The 25211-nt window shown below is 43.4% G+C and overlaps 1 protein-coding gene across 3 annotated transcripts; it reads right to left on the bottom strand.

The window, feature by feature from the left end:
• Positions 1–569: 569 nt before the first annotated feature.
• LOC115371530 (SH2 domain-containing protein 4A) lies at positions 570–23445 on the bottom strand. 3 transcript variants are annotated; one of them, XM_030068958.1, is made up of 8 exons: positions 23360–23445; positions 22052–22602; positions 13955–14102; positions 13037–13157; positions 12240–12278; positions 12103–12144; positions 10261–10552; positions 570–1907 (listed from the first exon to the last, which is right to left on the bottom strand). In XM_030068958.1, exons 2-8 carry the CDS (start codon positions 22236–22238, stop codon positions 1684–1686), a joined length of 1053 nt encoding a protein of 350 aa, XP_029924818.1. In that variant the 5' UTR covers positions 22239–22602; positions 23360–23445; the 3' UTR covers positions 570–1683. The 3 variants fall into 3 exon arrangements, with proteins under 3 accessions (XP_029924818.1, XP_029924819.1, XP_029924820.1); XM_030068959.1 differs by lacking the exon at positions 23360–23445 and adding an exon at positions 22718–22858; XM_030068960.1 differs by lacking the exons at positions 22052–22602; positions 23360–23445 and adding an exon at positions 19266–19363.
• Positions 23446–25211: the final 1766 nt, after the last annotated feature.

Below are 25211 nucleotides of genomic sequence, written 5' to 3'. Positions count from 1 at the left end.
GGATGTTTAGCCCTGCTGAAAGTCAAATTCAAATTTTACAAATGGCCCTGGTTATGCATGCAGATCTACTTGCTGAAGCTGGACATATTTAAAAATGATTTGATGTTTTTTGTTTTTGTTTTTGTTTTTTGTTTTTTTGGTATGAGCCATCCTATAACAGCACCACATGGCGATGTTGTAGATGTTGTAGGTGTTGATGTTTCCAATGTGTCATACATGCATTTGCAATTAGTTTCAGAAATTATGACATTAGTACAGATCTCGTTTGCATGGTTTAAGTGCATGGCAAACAATAAGCCGAAAAAAAAAAAAAGCTTAAAAAGGGAAATGGTGTCTTATTTCACTTAGGAAATATGAAGAGTTGGTATTAGTTTTTTCACTTTATACAAATTCAGCTAAAGAGGTAAAATATTCATTCCAGTGTAAGTTGGATAAACACAGAAAATAACACTAATTTGGCCATACACACACCCGTGCACACACAGAAAGAGAAAGAGAGAAAGAGAGACAGAGAGGTTCATAAAATATTCTATACAAAAAGGATTCTCCTTAGGGAGCTCACCGTTGGCTGCACAGGTTATGTTGTATGTTTTTATTGTCTCTTTCATTGCACCATAAAAGCTTGACATCACAGACAACACAGATGTCACTCAGTATTACACATGAGCATCTTAGTAGTGTTAAATATCCCATTACAAAACATCTTTCTCCCTGCAGAAAGTATAAAAAACACTCAAAGTACAACCACACATATCAGTAAAGCAGAATACTGAGAAAATGGAGAACAATAATGGAAGAGCAACACAGAGCTGAGCATGATTATTTGGCAGCAACTGTCTAACTTGCCAGGGTTTGATCCGCTGGGAGAGACAGACGAGGCATTTGGCACTGTCACTGGTCCACAACAGGTCGCAGCGAGGCTATTGCCAGGTGGCAGAGGAAAACATACATTGCACTGTGACAAGTAAACAAGCCTATATGCTATTCCCAGGGAGGAGACAGCAGGATGAAGGAGGACCCTACTGTACCCTATTCCACAATGTTTTGCCTGTCTATACCCATTCATTTGTTCAACACAGAAATGAAGAGCTTGTCTAAAAATTGAAGAAAAAAAAAAACAAACAAAAAAAAAACAAAACAAAACAAAAGAAGCACAATGCTTTCTGCATATTAGTTAATGCAGACCGTCGCATGAATGACTTGTGAGTAAACATCTTGAGTGTACAGGCTTTGAAAATAAGATTTAAAAAACACATGTTAAAAAGAGAGGTTATTTATCCACATGTTGCACAAAGTTTGGAAAGCATAATCAGCAAGTGAATACATGATAGTCATCAGGTCCCTGGCAAATACATAAAAAGTAGAGGGGGTGTAAGTGATGCAAAGACAAAATTCAATTGCAATCAATTGCTTTGGAATTTCATTCCCACAGCGAGTGTTTACAGTACTATAAAATAAAGAAAACCCTAACATTCAAGCAGGACATTTTCATTGCATTTCTTTGGGAGTGATTGCAATGGTGAGAGTATTACCATTTCTGAGAACCACCTGTGGAGAAGCCCATCCCATTAACCTGCTGGCTTAGGCTCCACGCTGGGTGTGCGCCAGTGTCCAGTGTGGCGTTTATTAAAGCACGGGGATCCGTGGAGTCGGCTGGGTGATGTGCTCACTGCAGTGTGTGCATTACCTTACAGAGGGTGTGGTCATCACACGCAAGTGGTTAGGTTTGCTGGGAATAGGGGGCTTGTTGCTGCGGGATGGGGTCTGTGCGGGGGGCGTTGGGCTTTCGACGCTGAAGGTTTTCATGAGCTGAGCCACCCGGCCACGCCCCGCGCAGGTCGCCGCGCTCCCTGCTGATCTGGCCTCCTCAGATGTGGCTCCCCGAGGTGCCTCGGCCACATGGACATCTGAACAAAGAGAGAGAGAGTGATTTGTTCAGAATGCTCTGAAAATCGAGATTTGATGCTATAGGGTGACACACCGCCAACCCTATGCTGTATAACATTTTTTGAAACCCGTGTAAGTGTTGTTGGGAAAGCAGAAGTCCAGCCTCTACATGTTTTTTCTCTCCATATTCTGTGCTTACCCCTTCCCTCCTCACTCTTTTCTGCCTTACTTTTTTTTATGCTCCCTTTTCATTCCCCTCCCTCTTATCCCACTCTGGCTGTAGCAGAACAGAGGTCATCCTCAGTGGAAGTGTAGCAGGGACACAGCTGGGTGTAGTTGGTGCGTGTATGTGTGTGTACGCTTGCCGAGGCACTGTGTGTTTGGGAGAGGGTGTAATTGAGGGAGGAATGGATGGAACAGGAGTAACGGGGGGGAGGAGGTAGGGAGGGCCAGAGGGACAGCAATGGAGAGCAGACAGACGCTGCTCAGACACCAGAAGGCTTGAGGAGCCACATATTTTTAGCGTCATCCCCGGGGGACAGAGATATGTGAGAGCGCCTGCGTCGTGCGTGCGCACAACGCTCGCGCACGTACACACACACACTCAGACACACACAAGCACACTCACACACAAATACAGACACGCAGAGTGAAAATATACACAAGCATACACACGTTTTCTAACAGTTGAATTTCAAAAGACGCACAGATTCTCACATTACATTCAGGTCCATGCATGCACACACGCACACATGCAGACACACACACAAGCACACAAACAGACAAACACACCCTCGCGCAGCCCTCCTGCTCATGGATTCAGTCACGCATGCAGCCATCTCTGACTAACACCACAGCACAGAGTCACACACAGAGGCAGGGTACAGCCAAAACCACACAGGCACTCCTGGGGCCAGGAAACCTTTAAAGCTCTTGATGTCTTGCAGGCATGGAAGAGAGCGGCCTAAAGTAGCCTTTAAGGTTGTGTTATTGTTTATTGTTGTTTACTCTCCTTTTTCTCTTTGCCCTCACTCTTTCACTCCTTCCCCTGTGGCTCTAACACCTCCCTCCACCTTCCTCTTCATCTTCCTCTCCCCCTCGCTCGCCCTGCCTTCCTCTGCCCCCTGACCCGCAGTTCCTGTGTTAATGTCCTCTTGCCGCGCTGCGTGGGCTTGCCTCTGATTGTCTCGTTGTGTTGTGCGGTCACCACGGAAACCTTGGATAGGCTCCAGCAATTGAGGCAGACACACAGTCAAGCACGCATTGAGCACACACACACACACACACACACACACACACACACACACACACATACACACACACGCAGATACACATACACTGATACACAAACACTGGCAAACACAGAGTCATAGGCACATACACACTCATGGTCAGAGAGTTTTTTGAGCTCAGAGCCTTGGTGCTGGTCTGAGTGGAATGCTTAATACCCAGAGAGAGAGAGAGAGAGAGAGAGGGAGAGCGAGCATTGGTGTTAGCGTAAAAACAGAGCGTCACCATTGCACAAGGACTGTGGCAAAGAGATAATGACAAAAGAATGATGTTTTGCTTTGTAGATTATGCCTTACGTGTGAAAAAAAAAAAAAAAAACGCCATCAAATGAGGCAAAAACCTAATAGCTTCCCGTAGATAAAACATATGCCATAACACACCCAAAAATACTCAAAGCTGCACCGCGCTGCCTGAAACTCAACCTGAAAGATCAGCTGCTGGACTCTTAACAGTGCGGGGGAAAAAATATATATCATCGGAGTTAGCTGTGAAATGAATACACTCTATATGCATTAAATTACTCGTGAAGATTCGTGATTCTCCAACTAGGCTTTTGGACGCCCACTCTTCACATCCCAGTCCAGCTCATAAATGTACAGGCAGGACAAAGAGACGGGGGTGGGGCGCAGTGTCACTGACCAGGCTCGCACCAAAATTAAAGACCAATCTATCTCTTTAAAGACGCCCTCGTCCCGGGCAGAGCGGAGATGCGTTGGCGTGTGTGTGTGTGTGTGTGCAGGGGTGGGGGTGGAAGGGCTGTAGAAGTGGGGCAGAGGGCAGAATTCCGGAGCAGCATGTCTGTGGACTGAAGGGCAGGAGGAGGGGAGGTGTGTGTGTGTGTGTGTCTGTGTGTATTTGTGTGTGTGCGTGTTTATTGGGAGGTGGGGGTGGGGTGGAGTGGGGGGGCTGTGTGGGGGCTGGGGCCCCTGTCACTTATCAGCTCTGGCCGAGCGTCGCCCAGGGCCAGAGTCGGGAAGCAGCGCTGGAATGTGTGTCCTTCCCTCTGAAGGTGAAGAGAGGGAGAGGAAAGGCAACGGAAAGAGATGAGTGTACACACATGAGCACACACACACACACACATGCACACGCACAAACCCACACACAAATACGCACACATACTGCCAGCTGTTGGGGATTGATACACTTTCATGCCCACACATACTCTATATCCTCACATCATATGCACACTTCCCTGAACTGAATGCCCCCCAACCTAACTAGCACACACAAACACACAGACACACACACATATATATGTAACATATACGGAAATATTTCGGCATCTACAGAGTTCAGATTTAGATCCTGCATTCCACTGACTACATTTCTCCCCTAATATTTGAAACATTATCCATAGTTATGGCAGTCTCTTTACATTTTATGCAAATGATGTACAACTAACAGAGCAGGAACATCTGGTGATATAAGAAAGTTTAACTTGGATCTTGTACTGTAGACAAGAGTAGGTCGGTAGCAGGCAACTTTCTTCTCTTCAATGCAGATATATATTCAATGAAATACACACTCTGGGCACTAACCTGCAAAGACATCACTTGTCAGGCGTCTCTCCTAATTCTGGGGGCTGCACAGTTAAATGTATCGGTGGTATCTTTGATCCTGACCTTTGACAGTCACATTAAAGCAACATCCAGAACAGCACACAGGCTTACCCATGCCTTTACTAAAAATCTACAAAAATATGCTGTTATATATATTTGTTTCTCTTCTCTAACTGTATGAACTAGGGATGTCAAAGTTTATGCATTAAAGCATGTGATGAATTTGAGGACCCTAATCCATTATTAAAAGTGTTGAACTTTGACCCAGTTTTAGCCCTTAACCCCACGAGACGGCACACATGATGCAGCACATGGTGCCAGCAGGAAGTTACTGTCAATACCGACAAGTTTTCTTTCAAGCGGCTTCCTGGTGGATCTCTAGACTGAAATAAAGTCATATGGACACACTGCAACATCAGAGCATGAGTTTAAAATATCAGTAATGCCACACATTTCTTTTGCTAACTCAGGGCTTCCAATACTCATAGTTGGATTTCCATGGACTGTTGGCCCATCTGCGTTGTTGAAGACAACAGGCTGAAAAACATCAGATTGTGTGAGGGAATCCATAATATAAACCCTGCAAAACAACAATTGTTTCCAAAATACACTATACCAAGTAAGCAAGTGAATCTTTTAATACATTTTCAATATGTGATTAATCACAATTAATCCACAAATTATCTTGTGATTAATGCGATTAAAAAAGTAAGTCATTTGACAACCCTAGTGTGAGCACATACCCAACCTTTATCCTATCTTCACTGGCTTACTATACATGCACATATTGATTAAGTCGATATTAAAAGTTCAAAGGCAGCATATTACTGCTTTACTTACAGTAGTTTCTAGGAGGTTATACCCTTCGCTTACAGGATGCAGGGCTCCATGTCATTACCCACGTTCAAAAGAAAACAGACAAGGCATGAGCCGCATCCTACAGGGCCTCCTCCCTTTGGAACAAGCTTCCTGCTATTGTCAGGGAATAAGACACTTGTCAATATTTTTGTGTCCCGAGTCAAGGCCCATTTATGCACTGCTGTGTACAACCCACCTAAACTCCCACCTCACCAGCCATTCCTTTATCTTTGCCCACTGTAATGTTCCTGCAGTCTGTTGTGTACTTGTTTCTCCAGAGGACTGCCCCGGTGTCACCCCTTGATCTTTTGTCCACTCACAAATATGTGTGGGTAAATGCATGGACACACACACACACATACACACACACAGACATACACATACACACAAACACTTGTATACACACAAAGTCACATAACTGTTTTTTTTTTTGTTTTGTTTTTTTGTGTTTTTATCTTGCTCATCTTTTATCTGATTCTGTTTTTGTTATTATCTGGTTTTACCCTGTCCTGTGGTATCGATAAGCCCCTCTTTTCTTTTCTTGTCACATGCCACATGTTTGTTAAAATACCAAGTAAATAAAGTTTTCTTTGACCAAGCTGATCAACAAATGACCTTATGGTGTACATACTGAGTTTAGTGCACATGCATACATACAGTACATGCATAATTGATGACCGAACAGGGGCAGAGAAACTCAATCACGTCTAAAATCAAAGTAGAAATCCCCCTTATACCAACATTTGAATATGTTAGTCTAATCACAGTAGACAGCTCAATCGATATCTGTGAACACGAGTAAATGTCTCCCAAAGCAAGAAAAAAAGTCTCTAATCTCAAAGCATAACACCTTGTACTGCTTCAGTGACAACAGATTAATTAATGCTTGAGCTTTCAAAACAAAACAAAAAAAATTGTTTAATTTAATTACAGTGTTAATTAATGTCATAGATACCGTCAAGGTGTTGAGTGCCTCCCACTCACTTCCAATGGAGCGTTTCCAGGATTTCTCACTTAATGACATTATTATGAGTGTGTTAACTTTCTGGAGTGTCACTTTTGGAAAAAATTTTTCCAATATTTATAAACCTAGAATGAACTGTAGGAATAACAATATTAATTTGGTTATAGGACCTTTGTATTTAGTTCTAATAAAATGATCACACTCTATAGCCAACATGAGGATACGGACCCTCCAATATTTTTTGCATTAATTTTGAGCAGCACTAATTAAGCAAGTTATTGATTCAGCCAACTTCTCAAGATCAGCATGTTCAGAGGGTATCAGTAAAAAAACATGAGAGGTAATATATGATTTTTCTCTTTAAAGTTTGTTAACAATAGTCCAGATGGACTTGTCAAATTGAAATCTTGTCCCAATCTGTTCCAATTAAACTGTCCTGAAATATATATATATATATATATATATATATATATATATATATATATATATATATATATATATATATATATATATATATATTCAGTTCACTGTAGTTCACTGTGTGCTTTTTGAAGCAGCTTCCATCCTAGATGAGAAAACCCAGCTAGATTGGCATCTTAATGCTGAACCCAAGTAAGATATCAGCACAAAATCTGGGAGTGTTTTTTTCTGGGTGAAGTGAATCTGGATCAACACAAGCCCCCTCACTTCCTTGTAGGGTCAGCATTTTTCCAGCAGAGGGACCATGTGGAGATTAAGTTTTCTGACTGGATTTTTTTTTCCAACAGTATCCTCCTTTTCCACTGGATGGTGCTAACTATCCCTTTGTATGCTCTATCTTTCTGCAGAACTGGGTCACACAGTATGGTGAATGAGTATGTGGGCAATTCATGAAACTGGGTGCTCAGTTCAGCCAGGAGACATGGGAAGCACCATATCAATGTGATAAAAAAAAAAAAAAGGTTATTTGTGTAACATGAGATTCACTGAGGGAACTATCAATCTCAATGTAAATCCTAAAATAGCTGTTCTACAGAAAGGATTGATTGGATCCCAAAATGAGACACTGTTTAAGACAACAAACATCCGCGCAGTCAAAGACAGCAATATAAGAGTGAGAGGAGAAGACAAAAGACACAAAAACACTGATTCAAGCGTCCCAGAGAACTGCGACAAGTGGCAAGAGATTAGATAGTGGCCAGGGAGATCAATTATATTAGAGCGGCTGCTAAAAAACCTAAGAAAAAGCTGCTCATCTTGGTCAGGGGGAAAACTCTGGGTCTGTCTTGTAGTCACTCTGCTGGATTTTCTTTTCCTTCATGACCTTCATGCCTCTGCACTCTGTTTACCTTTGTTCCAGTTTAAATGTAAGGGTGTTTGTATGGGTGTTGTTAATCGGCTAATTTTGCTACCATTCCTCCTTTATGACTTTTAGCATTAAACAGACTCAGTTGTTGCCATTTTTTAGTACCACTGATAAGATTTTGTTCAGCAGTGATCAAACAATACCTGGTTTGAATGGGAACCTACTGACAGGGCGGAAAGGTATACAAGGTTGGAGTTTTTCTTTTTTTTTTTTTTTCCCTCATCTTGGCGTGCCTGTCTTTGTGTATAAACATTGTGTGCACTGAATTAAATCTCTATGTATGTTACAGTGTGCTGCAGGACCAAGGATTTAACAAATGTCTTAGATTATTAAGCTCAAGTTTGGGTAAAATGAGGAGTGGCATTTTGGCTACATTTAAGTTTCATAAAACTATCTCATGATGTCAGACCAGCCATTTCACAGGGAGTGAATGCATGATGCCATTAAAATGCAGCTTTGGCGTTGGGCTGATCTGACAATCCTGCCAAATAACTCAGCTGCAGAGAAAAAGTAAGGTAAGTAAATTCATGTGAGTTTAAAGCTTTCTGACACACCAACAATAGAAGCATCAACTACTATTTTGGGTTTCCTATTTCTCAATGCAGCCTACATTAAGTCTGTCATAAACTATAAATATTCCTCAATATTGCTGCTGAAGGACTTGTGTTTTCCATCTCTTGTCACCTTCAGGATCAGACTTGATCTGGCTATAAGTGACTACACACTCCATTTGACTAAACCAGTTTCATGTGGCTGCCGCTGTCTACTGGCCAAAGAGCTCCAGTTGCCGATCTACAATGTTTATTCAAATTTTTGCTGCTAATGTACGCCCCTGAGCACAGCGGAGACAATAGAGGCGCTCGCAAACAAGCAGGTGTGCAGGGGCGATGTGGGACCATGACACAAATCCCAGTCACATAAGCTTTTTTCCCCTCAAGGCTGGCCTCTTTTTAGTCTGCCAGTCCATAAAGATTCCAGCGGGCTGAGGCACTATTTGGCAAGCACACTGGGTTTGGGAAAATACAGTAAATCCCTCTCTTTTGCTGCAGCACTGAGAAACCTATCTACTATGAACTTTGTTCAGACTGGTTCTGCTCAGCACTGTTTAGCCATTATTACTCGGTGAAGAAGTGCTGGAAAGGGTTCACTTGCTGGCTCGGAGGCCTGTGGTGGCTCTCCTATAAGCTACTTGCAATATTGTTGGGTCAAATACAGCTCACAAACTTGTTGTAAGTCACCTACCCCTCACCAGTTTCTTATGTGTTTCTCCACTTTATGCATTATCTAATAAAGGACACATGCAACTAAAATATCACGAGAAGTCATGGGAAAGGTAGTCTTGGATACTTCCCAAACAGCTGAGAAGAGCATGACCTGTTTCTCTCAAGGATGTTGCTTAATTGTGTAATGCTATTATGCTTAGTCTCCATTGGCTGTGTTCATCCATGATGGGGTGAGTCATTGTTAGTATGTTCTTGTTTGTGTTGCTCTTGATTAACCAGGCAGCCAAAGCCTTTCAGAATTTGACAAACGATAAGCACATCTCATGCACCTTGAATGAAAATTGATTTCAGCGACAGCCGCACATTTTTGTTTTCTCTATGCAAGGCAGCAATGGCTTGTATATGTTAAGTGATTTTTGAAGAGGGGTGATAAGCATGAAAGTTTCACAAAAAAAAAAAAAAAAAAAAAAAAAAAAAAACGCCACTCAACAAACATGGAAATGCAATGTGATGGTATGTAGCTTTCAGATTTTTTCATGGTCTGGACAACCAATTTGACTTTCATTAAGCACTTCATTAAAATGGAAACCCATTTTATGTGATTTGCCCTGTGGACCCTGATATGAAAAGATAACTTGGTTTGTGCTGAGGGTGCTCTAAGCAAAATTGAAATAAGGACTATTTAGACAGCACTGAAAAAAATATATGCACGTAATTAATTAGTGCGTCCAGATGACAATGAGTACGATGTAGAGTCAAACATCAAATTTCTAGCTTATTCTACATTTTCTTCTCAGTTGAATATTTTAGCAGGTCTAGCAGCTTTTAAACAGTGTGCAATGTATTGCTGTAAATTGTTTAGATGCAATAATTGAACACTGACAAATGCATTCCAAGTCATAAGATTAAAACATAATGTTTAAAAAAAAAAATCCTCATACATTTTAAACAATTTCTAGTTAATTAAATTGTAGCAAAATAAAACTATTCCCAGTTTTGCTGAGGACCCCCTGGAAGCCCTCCAAACAGCCCTGGGGATTTTGAAAACCACTGGGTTAATAGAGGTTTTCTTGCTCTTTTGTGTCGATATAAGACCCAGCATGTAACCTAAACCATGATGATCTAATCGCTCACCTTTGCCACCTTGTGACTCCTGGGGCCTCTGGGGTTCCTGTTTGTGGAAGCCAGCTGTGGTGGGTGATTTTAGTCCAGAGTCCGTTTTGGCAGTGCTGCTGGGAACAGGGGATGTCGTGGCAGTGGCCAGCTTCAGATGTGCAAGACCGGGTCTCGTGTTTGCAGAGGCCAGCCCTGCGTTTGCAGAAGCTGGTCTCACGTTGATATGGCTCACTCTCATGGGAGGTCTGGAGCAGATGGAGGGCTGGGGAGCTGCCTTCTCCTCAGTAGCACTGCCTGACTTTAACTCAGGCTGCAGAGGGACAGAGTGACAAAAGGGGACAGAAGAGAGCCATCACTGCTGACAGCTAATTGACATACAGTGGAATTACTGTCATGTTTGATTAAATCACTGGATAAATGATTTTCCAAATTACAGCTCCCAAATGACTGCGCTGTGCCAAAATGCCATAACTGTGACCACATGCTTAAGAGTTTGAGGGTGTGTGGAGGGAAAATTATAAGGCGACTTGAACATCAACCTGCCTCGCTAATCTTCCCTCTTAATCTCATGCCTTTCTAATCAGCGATCTGATTCTCTCCTCCTCTCCCTTCCGCTCTGAGTCTGCCTCCCTCCCTTTCTAACACCTTTTTCTCAAATCAACCCCAGAAATCTGCAGCAGCACTAGCAACAGGCACAGCTACATCTGCAGTACAGAACCAGCCCCTGCCTGTCTCCAAAAAACAAATAATTCTATCTACAGACGACACATTCAACAAAATAATGAATCTTGGAAAGGCAGGCTTAGTCAAGAATTCTTGGCTCTCAGAGCAGCCAAAGCTCCTAAGGTGTGGATGTTTACTGCCGCATAAGCAGCGTTGGCCAGGGATGTGTAGGGGCCTGTAAAAGCGAAGAGTCTGGTATAGCTATAAGGAGTGAAAGGGCAGTTTCCTTCTGTGGCAAAGAGGAGGGGCAAAGACAGAACAGAGGAGCGCTCACTCGCCCAAACCTCAGGAGACCGTCCCACAATCCAATCCATCTGCGACTGACGCATTCTCTATCTCTGGCGTTTTAATTCCCTGATCAAGTTCATCAACCATCTGTTCTGGGGCAGCCCAGAAATCCTGCCTTGCCTTGGTGATTCAGCTGTTCTCACAGTACGTGTCACCTGCACACACACGCACGCACGCACACACACACACACACACACACACACACACACACACACACACACACACAACACACAAGCAGGAGCGAGAGAGGGAGAAAAATGGAGAGCGAGAGAGAGAGAGAGAGAGAGAGAGAGAGAGAGAGAGAGAGAGAGCGAGCACAAGCCTACTCCCTAGACAACCCAAGGCTGGAGTGATGATGGAGCCAGTGGGAGGACAGTTCAGTTCAGCTGTTCCCCAGAGAGAGCTAGGAGGGCTTAGGCAGCCGAGACAAGCTGGAACAGAGAGTGGGGAATGCTGGGAGAAAGACGATCTGGAGCGAGGCTGAGAGAGTGAGAGGACAGCTGGCCTAACCACCATTTCCTGTTACTCAGAGAGGGTGGTACTGCTCTGGACGACACGTCGACGCTCTGAAACCACATTTTAAAGAGCTGGGGAGTGGACGCCTATATTGTTAATCACACCCTCTTTGCTTTTTCAAATGTTTTAAAATGTAGCATTCAGTCTGGATGACAAACTTCTAAATGATTAATAATCTACTGCTTTAGATCAAACATTGTCAGAGAATAGGCATATCAAACTAACACAAAGAATAGTTAAATTCTTTGAGAAAAAAAAGAAAAGAAAAGAAAAGAAAAATCACAGAACAGCAACTGGACAGGAGTTGCACAAATCTCTCACAGTGCAAAATACCTTCTCTGCTGCTGGAGGTGATGCGTGCTCACTCACTGACACCTGTGGGTTTAACAAAGACATTACACAAGTATTACAGGGCAGCGTAACCCACAGAGCTCAGTGGACAATTACAGCAGTCAGTTCCCCCAACTCACCTGCAGAGGGAGTAAACTGCCCACTTCCTCACATTTCCCCTGTTGGGGGAAACAGTGCCATGTTAGATGAGATGAAAGGGGAAAACATCACCTTCCTTAACTTTGAATTAGATCTTATGTTTGCTGTGTGATTGCAAAATGTTTCATTAAACACTGAATCCTGTAAAAAAAAATTATAATATCCAAACTGGGACTTCATGATTGCAGCAAAATTAGTGAATGGCTGTGACGCTGCTATATAAATACTGAATGAGAGGCATGCAGCTTGAGCGTGGAGAATCATTGTGATCAGGCCAGATGAGACTGTCCACCCAGGCTCACTCTGGCTCAGTGTGTGCACGGTTACCATGACAACACAGCAAATCTCTTTTTAAGGTAGCGTGAAAAAGGAGGCATCCCCCCCAACTCCAAAATCAACAGCTCGCTAACAGCCGGACAGCCAAACACACACATACAAACAGGTACCCAAGATATCACCATTCTGGAAAGTGATATGCATTGGCTGCTTACTTTGATGCAAAATACAGCTCAAACCAGCAATGCCTAAAAAGCCAGCAAATGATAGCTTCCACAAACATGAATGACCTGCAGAAAACTAATAAAGTACACAAAATGAAATGAGGGGAGATGTAAAGTATGGGATGGTGGTATTGCTTTGAGAGGATGAGAGAAAGTAGAAGGGATAAAACAAACAAACAAACAGAGATTTTAAAAGGAAAAGACAGACATCTCTCTGACAGACATTGTGTTGGAGGAACAGGGGACCACAGACACACATACATGAACATCACACACACCTTTAAATTAAGTGGTATTCCAGGTTGTTGTGTTGCAGGAGGGAGGTTCTCCCGTTCAGTCCTGGCAGGTTCTGTGTTTTTTCTGTGTACCAAATTGCTCTTCAAGATAGTTTTCTGATGGCTGTAAAACATAAATGGGCAATGCCACGAGTTATTATACAGTCTCTTCTCTCTCTTCACTCTGCTTTTTCGCATAGCCTAACATAATTTCATTACATGACACGTGACAAAAGAAAATCATAGTTCAATGATACATTTTCGGATTTTCTTTTTTTTATTGCCACACCACAATTAGTGTTTGAGCAGAAACTGCTGAGTGTGAAAGCTTATTAGACTACATCCTGTGAACAAGATGTTGTTATGAGTCATTAGTGGATCAGGTGGTAATTAATGATAACAGGTTGATGTAAATTAGATAACTATTGATCTGTGGAGTACAGCTAGTGATGGCCAGTAAAATCATGAAGATAACTGCACCAGCACATTATTTGTTTGTAACATACATGGCAACATGCAGCGCAAGTCAGGGATCATGCTATTTTTTTTTTTTTTTTTTTCAAAAGTTAAATATTTAATTGATAGAGAAAATCCTTATCTTTTAGCTGCAGTAATGTGGATTAAAAACAGGCTGAAAATTAAGCCTTCTAAATGGTTATCTGATCTTTTTATCTACAAAACTGTGGGCAAAAAGCACTTAATTCACTTTTATAATTAGGACTTAGTCATAAAGTGCAATAAAAGTCCTGCTGTAGTCCCATTATAAATGAACTTGCACTTTAATAGTAACTGTTTACCTATGTGATCCAGTGAAAAGTTATGCTATCTTCCACAGTAACACCACCACGTTACGTGTAGGTGAAAACTTGCAATGCGTGTCTGTTTGATTACTGTTTGTTCTGAGGTAGAAAAGTGCAGTACCAATCATTATTCTGAAGACTTGGGGTCTTCTTTTCTGCAAACCCTGAGCTGATGATTTTGGAGGTCTTTAGCTCGTCCACCTCTCCAATCACGATGACCGCCACGTCTCCATCCCTGCCAAGCAGCCAGCTCACACTCTTACTGTTGGCTGTAGGAAACACACACACAAACACACATGAGCTAATGTTGGCCATATAGTTTCAAAGTAAAAGACTTTGAATTATTAAAAGACTATTTACACAGAGCAAGGCTTATAACCAGTGCAAGGGATGAAAAATAAAAACAAAATACAACTGACTTTTTTATGGGGAAAAAGTAAGTTATAATAGTATTGCTGAAAAACATTATTAAAAAATGTCAATACTTTAAAATCATCAAACAATAGTTAATAGGTCTTCCATTCCCATGTGAAAAAACCTTTGTACTGCTGTGCAAGTTTCATATTATGAGAAACATGTAGTGCCCTGGCTGTTTTCACTTGTCAGTAATGCTAAACAGAGTTGCTGCATACACATCAATCAATTCACAAGTGAGATTTAAACAATGTGTCTCATGTACCAAATCTTCCTTGTTGTTACCAAAAGGACTTTCTCTGAATTCACCGATATTTTGAGTCCTATTTTGAATTATGAGAGATATTTTCTCCACAAGCCCCCAGTGGGAAGTCCCTCCCACACTCATATATCTCACTGGGCATCCTGCTCGACGCTACCCCTGGCATTTTATCAACAGGCCTTTGGATAAGTTGAAACTGCTGTGCTGGTTCATACATGAACATGAGCAACAGATGGTGGGACCCAATAAGAAAAGTTTGAAACACTGATGACGCAGAATCCAGCCTCACATAGGTGGAAAAAAACCCAGAGTGGACAGGTGAGAAGCTTATTTTGCCCCACCCTCTCATACACACCTTTGAATTACTATACTTGTGACATTCATTCCCAAATGTCAAACCCTAACCTAAAACTAACCTCACCTAACCTACTTCATTTTTGAAATTAGGTCAGGAATTATTCTCTGACTTTGGAGGTTTTTCTTTCATCTGTCTGTCTGTCTTTGTGTCTGTGGGAAGACATTTACTCCCCACCAAAACAGAAAAATTAGAGCACACACACACAAACACACACACACACACACACAGACACGCATATATATGTCACTACCATTGTGACGATGTGTGTGAACATTCATAGTGAACTGGTTTTGCCAGCCTGTGCTGTTGATAGCATTCCAGCTGGGCATACCAGGATGACTCTGAAAACAGAGCAGTCACATCACACTTTGGTAAACAGGCTATCAGCACAAAGTGACACCTTAGACTTAGACTTAGACTTAGACTTCTTTTATTGTCATTGCACAAAAAAACACAGCAGTGAGATTTTGGCAACGAAATGTCGTTGCTTGGCTTCCGGATTACAGCAGAGATGGAATTGTGGGACCGTTTAGGTATATATAAATATAAATATTATACATAAATATAGTCTATATAACTGGTATGATATGGTCTATATAACTAGTGCTAAAAAACAGGAGCTAAATAGTAATGAGTGCAATTTAGAATAGCTAGATAAAACAGAATGTACAACAACAGACTAAACAGTGTAAACAACTGAATAACCAGTATAAATAATAATGAGTGCAATTGAGAATAACTAGATAAAAACAGAATGTAAACAACGGACTGAGCAGCGTAAACAACTGAATAACCAGTGTAAATAATAATGAGTGCAATAAGAACAGAATGTAAACAACAGAAAAAGAAAACAACTGACTAAACAGTGTTAACAGTGGAAGATTGCACAGAAATGTATTGTCCATACGTAGCTGCTGGGCGGGCGGGGAGGGGGTTATTGCACAAATAGGAGGTAATTAATTCTCCTCATCCCAGGGGTGTTTCCCGGACTGGGCTACACACCCTGGGCCTGAAGAAACCATACCTCCATAAAGGGATATTGCACAGAAATGTATTGTCCATACGTAGCTGCTGGGCGGGTGGGCGGCGGAGGGGGGGTGGGGGTGGGGGGGGTTATTGCACAAATAGGAGGTAATTAATTCTCCTCATCCCAGGGGTGTTTCCCGGACTGGGCTACACACCCTGGGCCTGAAGAAACCATACCTCCATAAAGGGATATTGCACAGAAATGTATTGTCCATACGTAGCTGCTGGGCGGGCGGGCGGCGGAGGGGGGGTGGGGGTGGGGGGGGGTTATTGCACAAATAGGAGGTAATTAATTCTCCTCATCCCAGGGGTGTTTCCCGGACTGGGCTACACACCCTGGGCCTGAAGAAACCATACCTCCGTAAAGATATATTGCACAGAAATGTATTGTCCATATGACAAGTTATTTGGCATTGAGCAGTCTGATGGCCAGGGGGAAGTAACTGTTTCTGAGTCTGGCTGTTCTGCAGCGGATGCTGCGGAACCTTCTGCCAGACGCCAGTCGGGAGAACAGTCCATGCTGGGGGTGGGTGGGGTCAGAAATGATCCGGTGGGCTCTGGATAGGCAGCGGCTGTCTGCTACGTCCTGGATGGGGGGGAGCGAGGTCCCGATGATCTTCTCCGCCGTCCTCACCACTCTCTGCAGAGACTTCCAGTCTGAGGCCCTACAGCTCCCAGACCAGACGGAGATGCAGCTGGTCAGCAAGCTCTCGATGGTCCCTCTGTAGAAGGTGGTTAGGATGGGAGGGGGGAGGGAGGCTCTTCTCATCCGCCGTAGGAAGTGCAGGCGCTGCTGTGCCTTCTTCGCCAGGGAGGAGGTGTGGAGTGACCAGCCGAGGTTGTCGGTGATGTGCACCCCCAGGTACTTGGTAGTGCTCACGACTTCCACGGCTGTGTCGTTGATGAGGAGGGGTGTGTGGCTGGGTCTGGATCTCCTGAAGTCCACGATAATCTCCTTAGTTTTATCGACATTCAGGACCAGGTTGTTCACCTTACACCAGTCCACAAGGTGTTGCACTTCCTCCCTGTAAGCCAGTTCGTTGTCGTCCTGAATGAGGCCCACAACTGTTGTGTCGTCCGCGTACTTCAGGATGTGGTTGCTGCTGTACCTGGGGCGACAGTCGTGGGTCATCAGGGTGAACAACAGGGGGCTCAGAACACATCCCTGGGGGGAGCCGGTGTTCAGGGAGATGACACTGGAGGTGTTGTTCCCCACACGGACAGACTGGGTTCTGTCGGTGAGGAAGTCCAGCAGCCAGTTACACAGGGAGGTTTTGAGGCCCAGGGGCTCCAGTTTGCATACCAGGTCCTGGGGGATGATCGTATTGAATGCTGAGCTGAAGTCCAGGAACAGCATCCGTACGTGGGTGTTCTTTCCTTCCAGGTGCTCCAGGCTCAGGTGGAGAGCAGTGGAGATGGCATCCTCCGTGGAGCGGTTTGGCTGATATGCAAACTGGAACGGGTCGAATGATGGGGGGAGTATGGAGATGATGTTGTCCTTAACCACCCTCTCGAAGCACTTCATGATGGTGGATGTAAGTGCAACGGGGCGAAAGTCGTTAAGGCATGTGATGGCTGGTTTCTTGGGCACTGGAATTATTGTGGCCGACTTGAAACACGGGGGGACAACAGCCTGGTTCAGTGACATGTTGAAAATGTCTGTAAGCACATGGGCCAGCTGGTCTGCACATTCCTTGATCAGCCGTCCTGGAATGTTGTCAGGGCCTGCAGCTTTCCGTGCATTGACCTTCCTCAGGGCTCTCCGCACTGCAGTGATTTCAAGCCTGAGTGGCTGTTCATCGGGGTGGGGGGTAGCTTTCCTCGCAGGATTTTTATTTAGAGCTTCAAACCTTCCGAAGAAGTTATTGAGCTCATTGAGGAAGCTGATGTCATCCTGGCAGGGTGTGGGTGTGGCTTTGTAGTCGGTGACAGTCTGGATGCCCTGCCACAGTTGTCTGGTGTTGTTGGGGTCCTGGAAGAAGCCCTGGATCTTCTGACTGTGGGCGCGCTTTGCTACTCTGATGGCACGGTTCAGATTTGCCCTCGCTGATTTGAGTGCCGTCGCATCACCAGATTTGAATGCAGCATTGCGCTCCCTCAGTCTTTCGCGCACCTCCTTAGTCATCCAAGGTTTCTGGTTGGCCCGTGTGATGATAGTCTTGGTGACTGTAACCTCCTCCATGCACCACTGTATGTAGCCTGACACAGATGCAGCATACTCCCCCACATTGGTGTGTTGATTGTCTGTTGCAGCCTCTCTGAACATGCTCCATTCGGTGCATTCAAAACAGTCCTGCAGTGCAGACATGGCTCCCTCAGGCCACACTCTCACCTTCTTCACAGCCGGCTTTTCCCTGGTGAGCAAAGGCTGGTATGCAGGAATTAGCATAACAGAGAGGTGGTCTGAGGAGCCCAGGTGGGGGCGGGGGGCTGCTCTGAATGCCTTCTTGATGTTTGTGTAAACCAAGTCCAGTGTATTCTCCCCTCTAGTAGCAAAATCCACATGCTGGTAAAAATTCGGAAGCACAGTCTTCATGTTGGCCTGGTTAAAGTCCCCAGCAACAATAAAAACGCCCTCCGGGTGTGTGGATTGCATGTCGCTGATGGCACGGTAAAGAACACTCAGGGCTTGTTTACAGTTAGCGCTGGGCGGAATGTAAACAGCAACAATGGTGACGCTGGTGAATTCCCGGGGCAGGTAGAAGGGTCTGCATCTCACAATCGTAAACTCTATGTCCACACAGCAATGACTGGAGACCAGAGAAGCGTTGTTACACCAGCTGTTGTTAGTGTAAATGCAAACACCACCTCCCCGTGTTTTACCTGTGAGAGCATGGCTCCTGTCGGACCTGAATGTTGTTAGCCCGTCCAGGCTGATGGCGGTGTCCGGGACAGAAGAGTTGAGCCACGTCTCGGTGAGAATGATAATGCAGCAGTTTCTTGTCTCCCGTTTCGTGATTAAGTCCAGCTTCAGGTAGTCCAGTTTGTTTTCCAGGGAGCGTACGTTGGCGAGCAGGACTGATGGAAGCGGCGGTCGGAACGGGTTAGCTTTTAGCTTAGCTGTAAGTCCACCGCGACAACCGCGCTTCTGCTTCCTCTCGCACCGCCTCCGATGTCTCCGCGGGTGGCCTGCGCTGGGGGAAGACTCCGCTGTTCTGTGATCCGCTGGATCTGACCGGCGTAGCAGACCGAGGTTGTGTAGAACGGTCCGCGTCTCTGGGCTTACAGGGTTTACGAGGTCTAAGTTGCTAAATTTTCTAATACTAATGATAAACTGCCGGCCATATACTATTCTAGCACTGTTTCGCTGAATTTGTGATGCTAAAAACACTGAACTAGATGGCGAAATTACCGATAAAGTGGCTATGTTACCGGGAGCCGAAGCAGCCGCAGCCGGACAGGGCGCCGCCATCTTGTCTTGTTGTCCACTACAACGCCATTGTCAAGGCACAGGCGGTGACTGGACATATTTATCATGCTGTCACCTAATTTGTGCTCTTCTTTTATTCCCCTTTATACAGTGGACAGTCATTTCAAATGTAGCATGTAATAATGTGGTGAAACTGTCCTCTCAAGGAAACAAGACATTTGTCCATAAGCATAGAACAAGCCCAAGGTTACATATCTGGAGAGGGTTTGGTCATGGTGTTAAGAAACACTAAACTGAGCAATGACACATTCGAACGTCACCAGTCCGCCTACAGGCTTCATTTGGAAAGCATGCACGTACACGAACACCTATACACATGGGCACGAATGACGAGTTTGTTTGCAAAAACAGATAAATGCCATTCCTGAAAAAAGGAACTGAATGTTGTATGTAATGCTTCATGTAACATCCTTTCTGAATCCAAAATTTGATCACAACAGTCAGTATCTCCGACTAGTGTGATTTACATTATTTGAAAAAAACAAAAACAAACAAACAAACAAAAAAAAAAAAAACAGGATTTATAGAAATGAATACAGCTGGGTATATCTAGCTATATCTGGATATAGCTCCTCAAATCCAGACACATATAAAAGCTCACTGGCCTGAAATCATCTTGAAGCAGACGCTGCAGACGAGTTTACCACGCAAAGGTCTCATGATCACAAAAGGCTACAGGCTAAAAGTGCATTGGTGACAGCCGCCTACAGAAACAGAACTTGTTCCTACACTTAGAAACAAGCTCGGATGTGGGCTCAAACACAAGACCGTTCTTGATACAATCAAACTCTCTCTCTCTTTGTTTTTCACACACATACATTTCCTGCATGCTTCCTGTTTTGCTCCCTTTTAATTGTTTGAAGGATTGGGTCTTGACTCACTTCCTATTTTACACAGTAACACTAGACTTGTAACCATCAGCCATTTCCTCTGGCCGATGCAGAGAACTGTGGCCGTGTGACATAAAGCTGCACTTTCTCTCTCTCCTACAGTATGGAGCAGTGTTTCTGAGGGCAGCTGACTCACAGGGACAGCTGCCTTGGTCATTAAGACATAGAGAGAGCACTGTACTCTCCCTCTGCATGATTGTCGATAATAAGTGCTTTGTTATTAGGCAAGATGGATCAAATTTCTCTATAAATCAGAATTAATGCACCGACTACAAAGTGCTATTAATTGCCTTTAAGTAATATTAGGGCCAGTGTTCACCAAAGGCCGCATGCTTTCATGCCTTGGCACTTAAGTTTCTTTAGTAGTTTGCCTTGTTATCCAAGAGTCTTTCTTCAAAATTAAAACAGAGCAAAATCTATGTCAGAGTCATTACATCACTGATTTCCCACACAGGGACTGGCCAGAGTGAAAATGCAGCCAGACAAGCTTCTGTAGAAATGCGTCAAACCAGTTTGAGGACAGAGTGACAGGCTCCTGAGTTCCTCATTGTTTTGTTTGGGGACACTTGTGTGCAATGTATACTGTACAGCTTGTACTGAAAATTCAATCGCCTGCTCTCTTCTTACAAATCCATCTATCATCCATATTACTTGTGCGTTTTCTTCTTGGCTGGTGTTTCTGCTTTTCCTCTCTGTCTGTCCTACTGAAGTTTTCATCAGCCATCTACTCTCCATCAAGTAAACATTCCAGGCATGACCAGTATCTGTGACGCTGTGATTTTTTTTTCCCCCTCTGTGCTGGCTTTAAGTTCTACACTCTGTCCTTGGTTTTGGCTAGGAACAAAATGATCTGAGCCAGGGCCAGACAGCAACACAGGATGAATATACCTGCATCTGTAAACACACATTTTCAAACATTTAACACTGACTCTTACAAAGCTTGCTGCAATATTATACTGTCATTGTTATTGTAATACCTATCATCATAATACCTCTATATATACCTTTTGGATTATAATACATACACAACAATGCCGGCTTTATTGTGTTTCTGCTGTGTGGCTTCTATTAATTGGCATCTAACTGAGAGCTGAATAGAACAGAATAGAAAAGCTTTACTGTCCATGAACGGAAATTTGGTGGTATGTGGCATATAGACATGTCAGGCACCCAAAACACACAGAGGTGGACATCTATGGTCACTAGACAGACTGCTGTTGACAATATTAAGTCATCAACTAAATAAATCAACTAAACAAACATTTAAGCATCCATAGATTATTTCATAGTGAATCATTAATGTTGGATTGTTTTCAGAGACTCATTCTTCCGCATGAGAGTATCATTGAGGTCTTCCGCCATGTCTCAGCCTCTGCTAAATTTGGGATGTTTGGGGCAGCTGGTGCTTGTTTTTTCTTTTTCTTTTTCTTTTTCTTTTTCTGTCTTTTTTTTTTTTAATTCTCCACTTGCCAAATTGACCTCAGGATTGTGATCCTGCAACCCAGTCTGTAAATTCCCATGATGCCCATGTTGGCAAATAGCTGTTTAAGTTACAGGGAACACAAGCCACAGCAACAACAGGATGTCTGGAAGCATGGGATTTCTGTCAGAGCTAAACCGGCTCAGCCTCAGCCTACACTGTAGCTCTCTGTCAACTAAGACACAGCAAACTGTGCAAACATCTTGACTAAAAGGACTGAAGATGAAAGGGCCAGATGGCTCTCCGTCAGAGACTTCATTTAAGGTGTGAGGGATAGTGTAGTTGAAAGACTTAAAGTTGCACATAAACAGGGTGAAGTAAAGATAGTGCGTTGGCAGTGACGGGTGGGAATGGTTACCTGTCTTTGGCTTTGTCTTCTTGGACTCGGCGTTCCCCCCTTCTCTCTCCAGTTTCTCCTCCCGCTCTTTCCAGCGTCGAACCTGCTCCTGCCGCATTTTCAGGAACAGGGTCTTCTTCTGGTCTTCATTCAGGGCGTTCAGCACATCCGGGTCGATGTACATGTCCTTTAGGATCTGCTGCAGCATGTTGGTGGTGGGGCGGTGGGTCCACTAGGTGCCACCGGCAGGGCCAAGCAGTGAGGGAGGAGGTGCCAACAGCTTCTCGAGGTGGGTAGGTTGATTTGGAGTCCAATGTCATCAGAGGAAGTTATTCGCAGCTTCTTTATCCCAAAAGCTCTTCCTCACAAATCAAGGCACGCACTCATCCTCACACACTCACACATACACTCATTCTTACATGCAAACACACACACACACACGGGCAAGCGCTCATACTCACTCACACTCACACATGCAAAAATCCTGTTTCCTCTGTGTGCTGTGCTGATACTCCCTCCTCCCCCCTTAGACTTCAGTTTCCTTTGACTGTGGAGGCCATCACCGCGACTCTCTGCAAGAAAAAAAAAACACATAACATAAAAAATCTGGAAGATGATGAAGCTGCCTAGACATTCTTTCACAAAGTTGGATCGTCCTGTGTATTCTCTCTACCCATCCTTTCTTACATGTAGTAAGTTTCTCTTCCAAGTCATTCCTTTTGAAATTCTTTTGCAGTCGGGTATCTTGTTCCTCCCTTTAGAAATACGGAAGAGCTCAATCCCTCTTTCCAAACTGTCAGTGTACAGAGAGGCTCTGGCCCAGAATGGGAGGAGATTCCAAAGGAATGGGACTGTTTCTGTCATCAGTGGCCCACCTCCCTCCTTCTCCTCCACACACACACACACACACACATCCCTTTCCAGCCCCCGTTTCTTTTTTCCCCCTTCTCAAACTCCCATGAGATAGCGGCTCCATTTAACATTGTCATTTATTTGTTGTAACAAATCAACAGGGTCATAGCCCAGGACAGCATGAACCAGTTTTTTTTTATCTTTACAAGGGAGCTGAAATGGACTCCTCCAATCACAGTGGGTAGCCTAACAATGGCTACCACATAAGCAGCACTTGGAGGGAAAAGAAAGCTTGTCTGAGACTGGCTGAGAACTATCACACTGGTAGAATACAGATTGTTCTCTACTAAACACACTGTAGGGCGCAAAGACAGAGAGTGGGAAAGGGGGGAAAGGGAAAAGGAGAAAGTAAGTGATACAGGACAAAGCGGGAAGTGTGAGAAGAGAGGAGAATTTTCTCAAGAAGGAAGTACTCACAGTGGGATGTAGACAGCCGCTCCACAGCAGAGTATGCTAACTAAGCTGGAGAGTCAGAGTGTCTGTGGGTCCTCCTTGTCTTTGTGTGTATGACTGAGCTGATGACATCACAGCATTCCATCAACTCTCTCTCACTCCCTCTCTCTCTCTCTCTCTCTCTCGCTCGCTCACACTCACTCTATGAGGAACACACACAGACTTTATTTCCCTTAAAAAAAAAAAAGGAAGAAAGAAATTCAGGAAGCTGAACTCAGACAATAAAGAAGTTGTAAAAGAGAAAAAAATGTTGGCAGAAAAGAGAGAGAGAAACATAAACCCAAATGCAACTACTCATCTTACACCACTCTTAAAATAAATAAATAAATAAATAAATAAAAACATTCATTCACCACTTTAATTTAAAAATACTTAAGCTAGATCAAATTACCTTGACATTAGAAAGTCAACATAAAGTACATAGAGGCACATACAAAAGGCATTTTTTACTTTTATTTATTTATTTATATTACTAAAAAAAAAAAAAAAAAAAAAAAAAAACTAATAATGACAGAGATCTTCAAATATAGAAATGCCTGACTCTACACATACACACACAAACACACACACTCACAAAAGACAATAAAATATGAGCTCTAGATGTAGTTTAGTGCAGTCATTTTTTTATTTGTTTGTAAACATAGGGAGACTATAGACCTTTTTTTTTGCCTTATAATGAAAAACAGTAGTTGAAGACATAATTGTTAATTTACCCTAAATCTGGGTAAATTAAGATAGCAATCAATCACGTATTATTAAACAGTCAGGAAGTTGTGTTATGCTGTCACTGCTCATGGTGTTTATGGATGTGGCTGTGTATTTTACCTTGGCTTCTGTTGATTCTACCGCAGTGACGCCAATGATAAATTTGTTTTGCGGACACAGTTTGAGTCTTAAATCATTTTTCGTTTTGTGCATCCATGTGACCTGCCACATGATACGTCCCCAGCTGGATGTTTGCAACACTGGGTGCACTTACCTAGCGCATAGCCTCATATTTATAAGTAAACAGCACCCTCTAGTGGCCAAGAGGATTAAAGTCTACTATAACTTACATCATCATACTTTCCATGCACAAACACATCAAAATACGGTACTAAATTACACATTTGAATTTCAATGAAAAAAAAAATTACAAAAAAAAAGCAACATTTACAAAACATATGTTGCCTCCTCATGGGTACACCAAGCCTACCGACATCACCACACCAGTACACACACAAATACACACACACACACACACACACACACACATACACACATATACACAAACACATATGCAAAAGGTAAAGGGTGGATAACAGGACATTGTAGACAAGATAAATAAGATAAAACAAGGCTCTGCTAACACTAAATAAGGCGTCAGCGCTGACAGTTCTGTTGATGTTGGTCATGTTGAGGCAGCAATCTGAACAATGCCAAATATTTTTCTAAGAAGAACATCTGCGAGTGTAGCAGCTGGACTTGACAACACCTGCTGTATTAATCTCCACTAGCAACCTTCCTCCCTGCAAGCGATAACTGCTGTTGTGGTGCTAAATGGAAAAAAAACCTGACAAACCATTATGATGGAACATGAAGTATTTGCTTAGCCTTTAATCAATACCATCCACTATCCTGTCACGGTGATAGTCTTCCTTTCACTGAGCACAATACATCAGCCTTGCAGCACTGGTTCCAAAGCTGTGCTGCTGACCCAAACCGAACCTCGATATGGCTCCTTAGATTAAGTGCAAGTCGGGGTCCAAATTGACATCTGGGCTGGAGTCCATCTCAATTTAACACATCCTCTGCTCTTTTTTTTTTTTCTCGCCTC

Source organism: Myripristis murdjan, chromosome 14, assembly GCF_902150065.1.
Source record: "Myripristis murdjan chromosome 14, fMyrMur1.1, whole genome shotgun sequence".
Lineage (NCBI taxonomy): Eukaryota > Metazoa > Chordata > Actinopteri > Holocentriformes > Holocentridae > Myripristis > Myripristis murdjan.
Note: the sequence above shows the minus strand (reverse complement) of the source record. Positions and strands in the feature narration are given on the sequence as shown.

Bases quoted from the DNA above. Each gene is read 5' to 3' on its own strand.
- LOC115371530 (XM_030068958.1), bottom strand. From the start codon at position 22,238: ATGCTGCAGCAGATCCTAAAGGACATGTACATCGACCCGGATGTGCTG. The intron at 10,553-12,102 runs GTATTTTGCACT...GTCCCTCTGCAG, and splicing joins CACCTCCAGCAGCAGAGAAG to CCTGAGTTAAAGTCAGGCAG. The intron at 1,908-10,260 runs GTGAGCGATTAG...CTCTTTGTTCAG, and splicing joins GGAGTCACAAGGTGGCAAAG to ATGTCCATGTGGCCGAGGCA.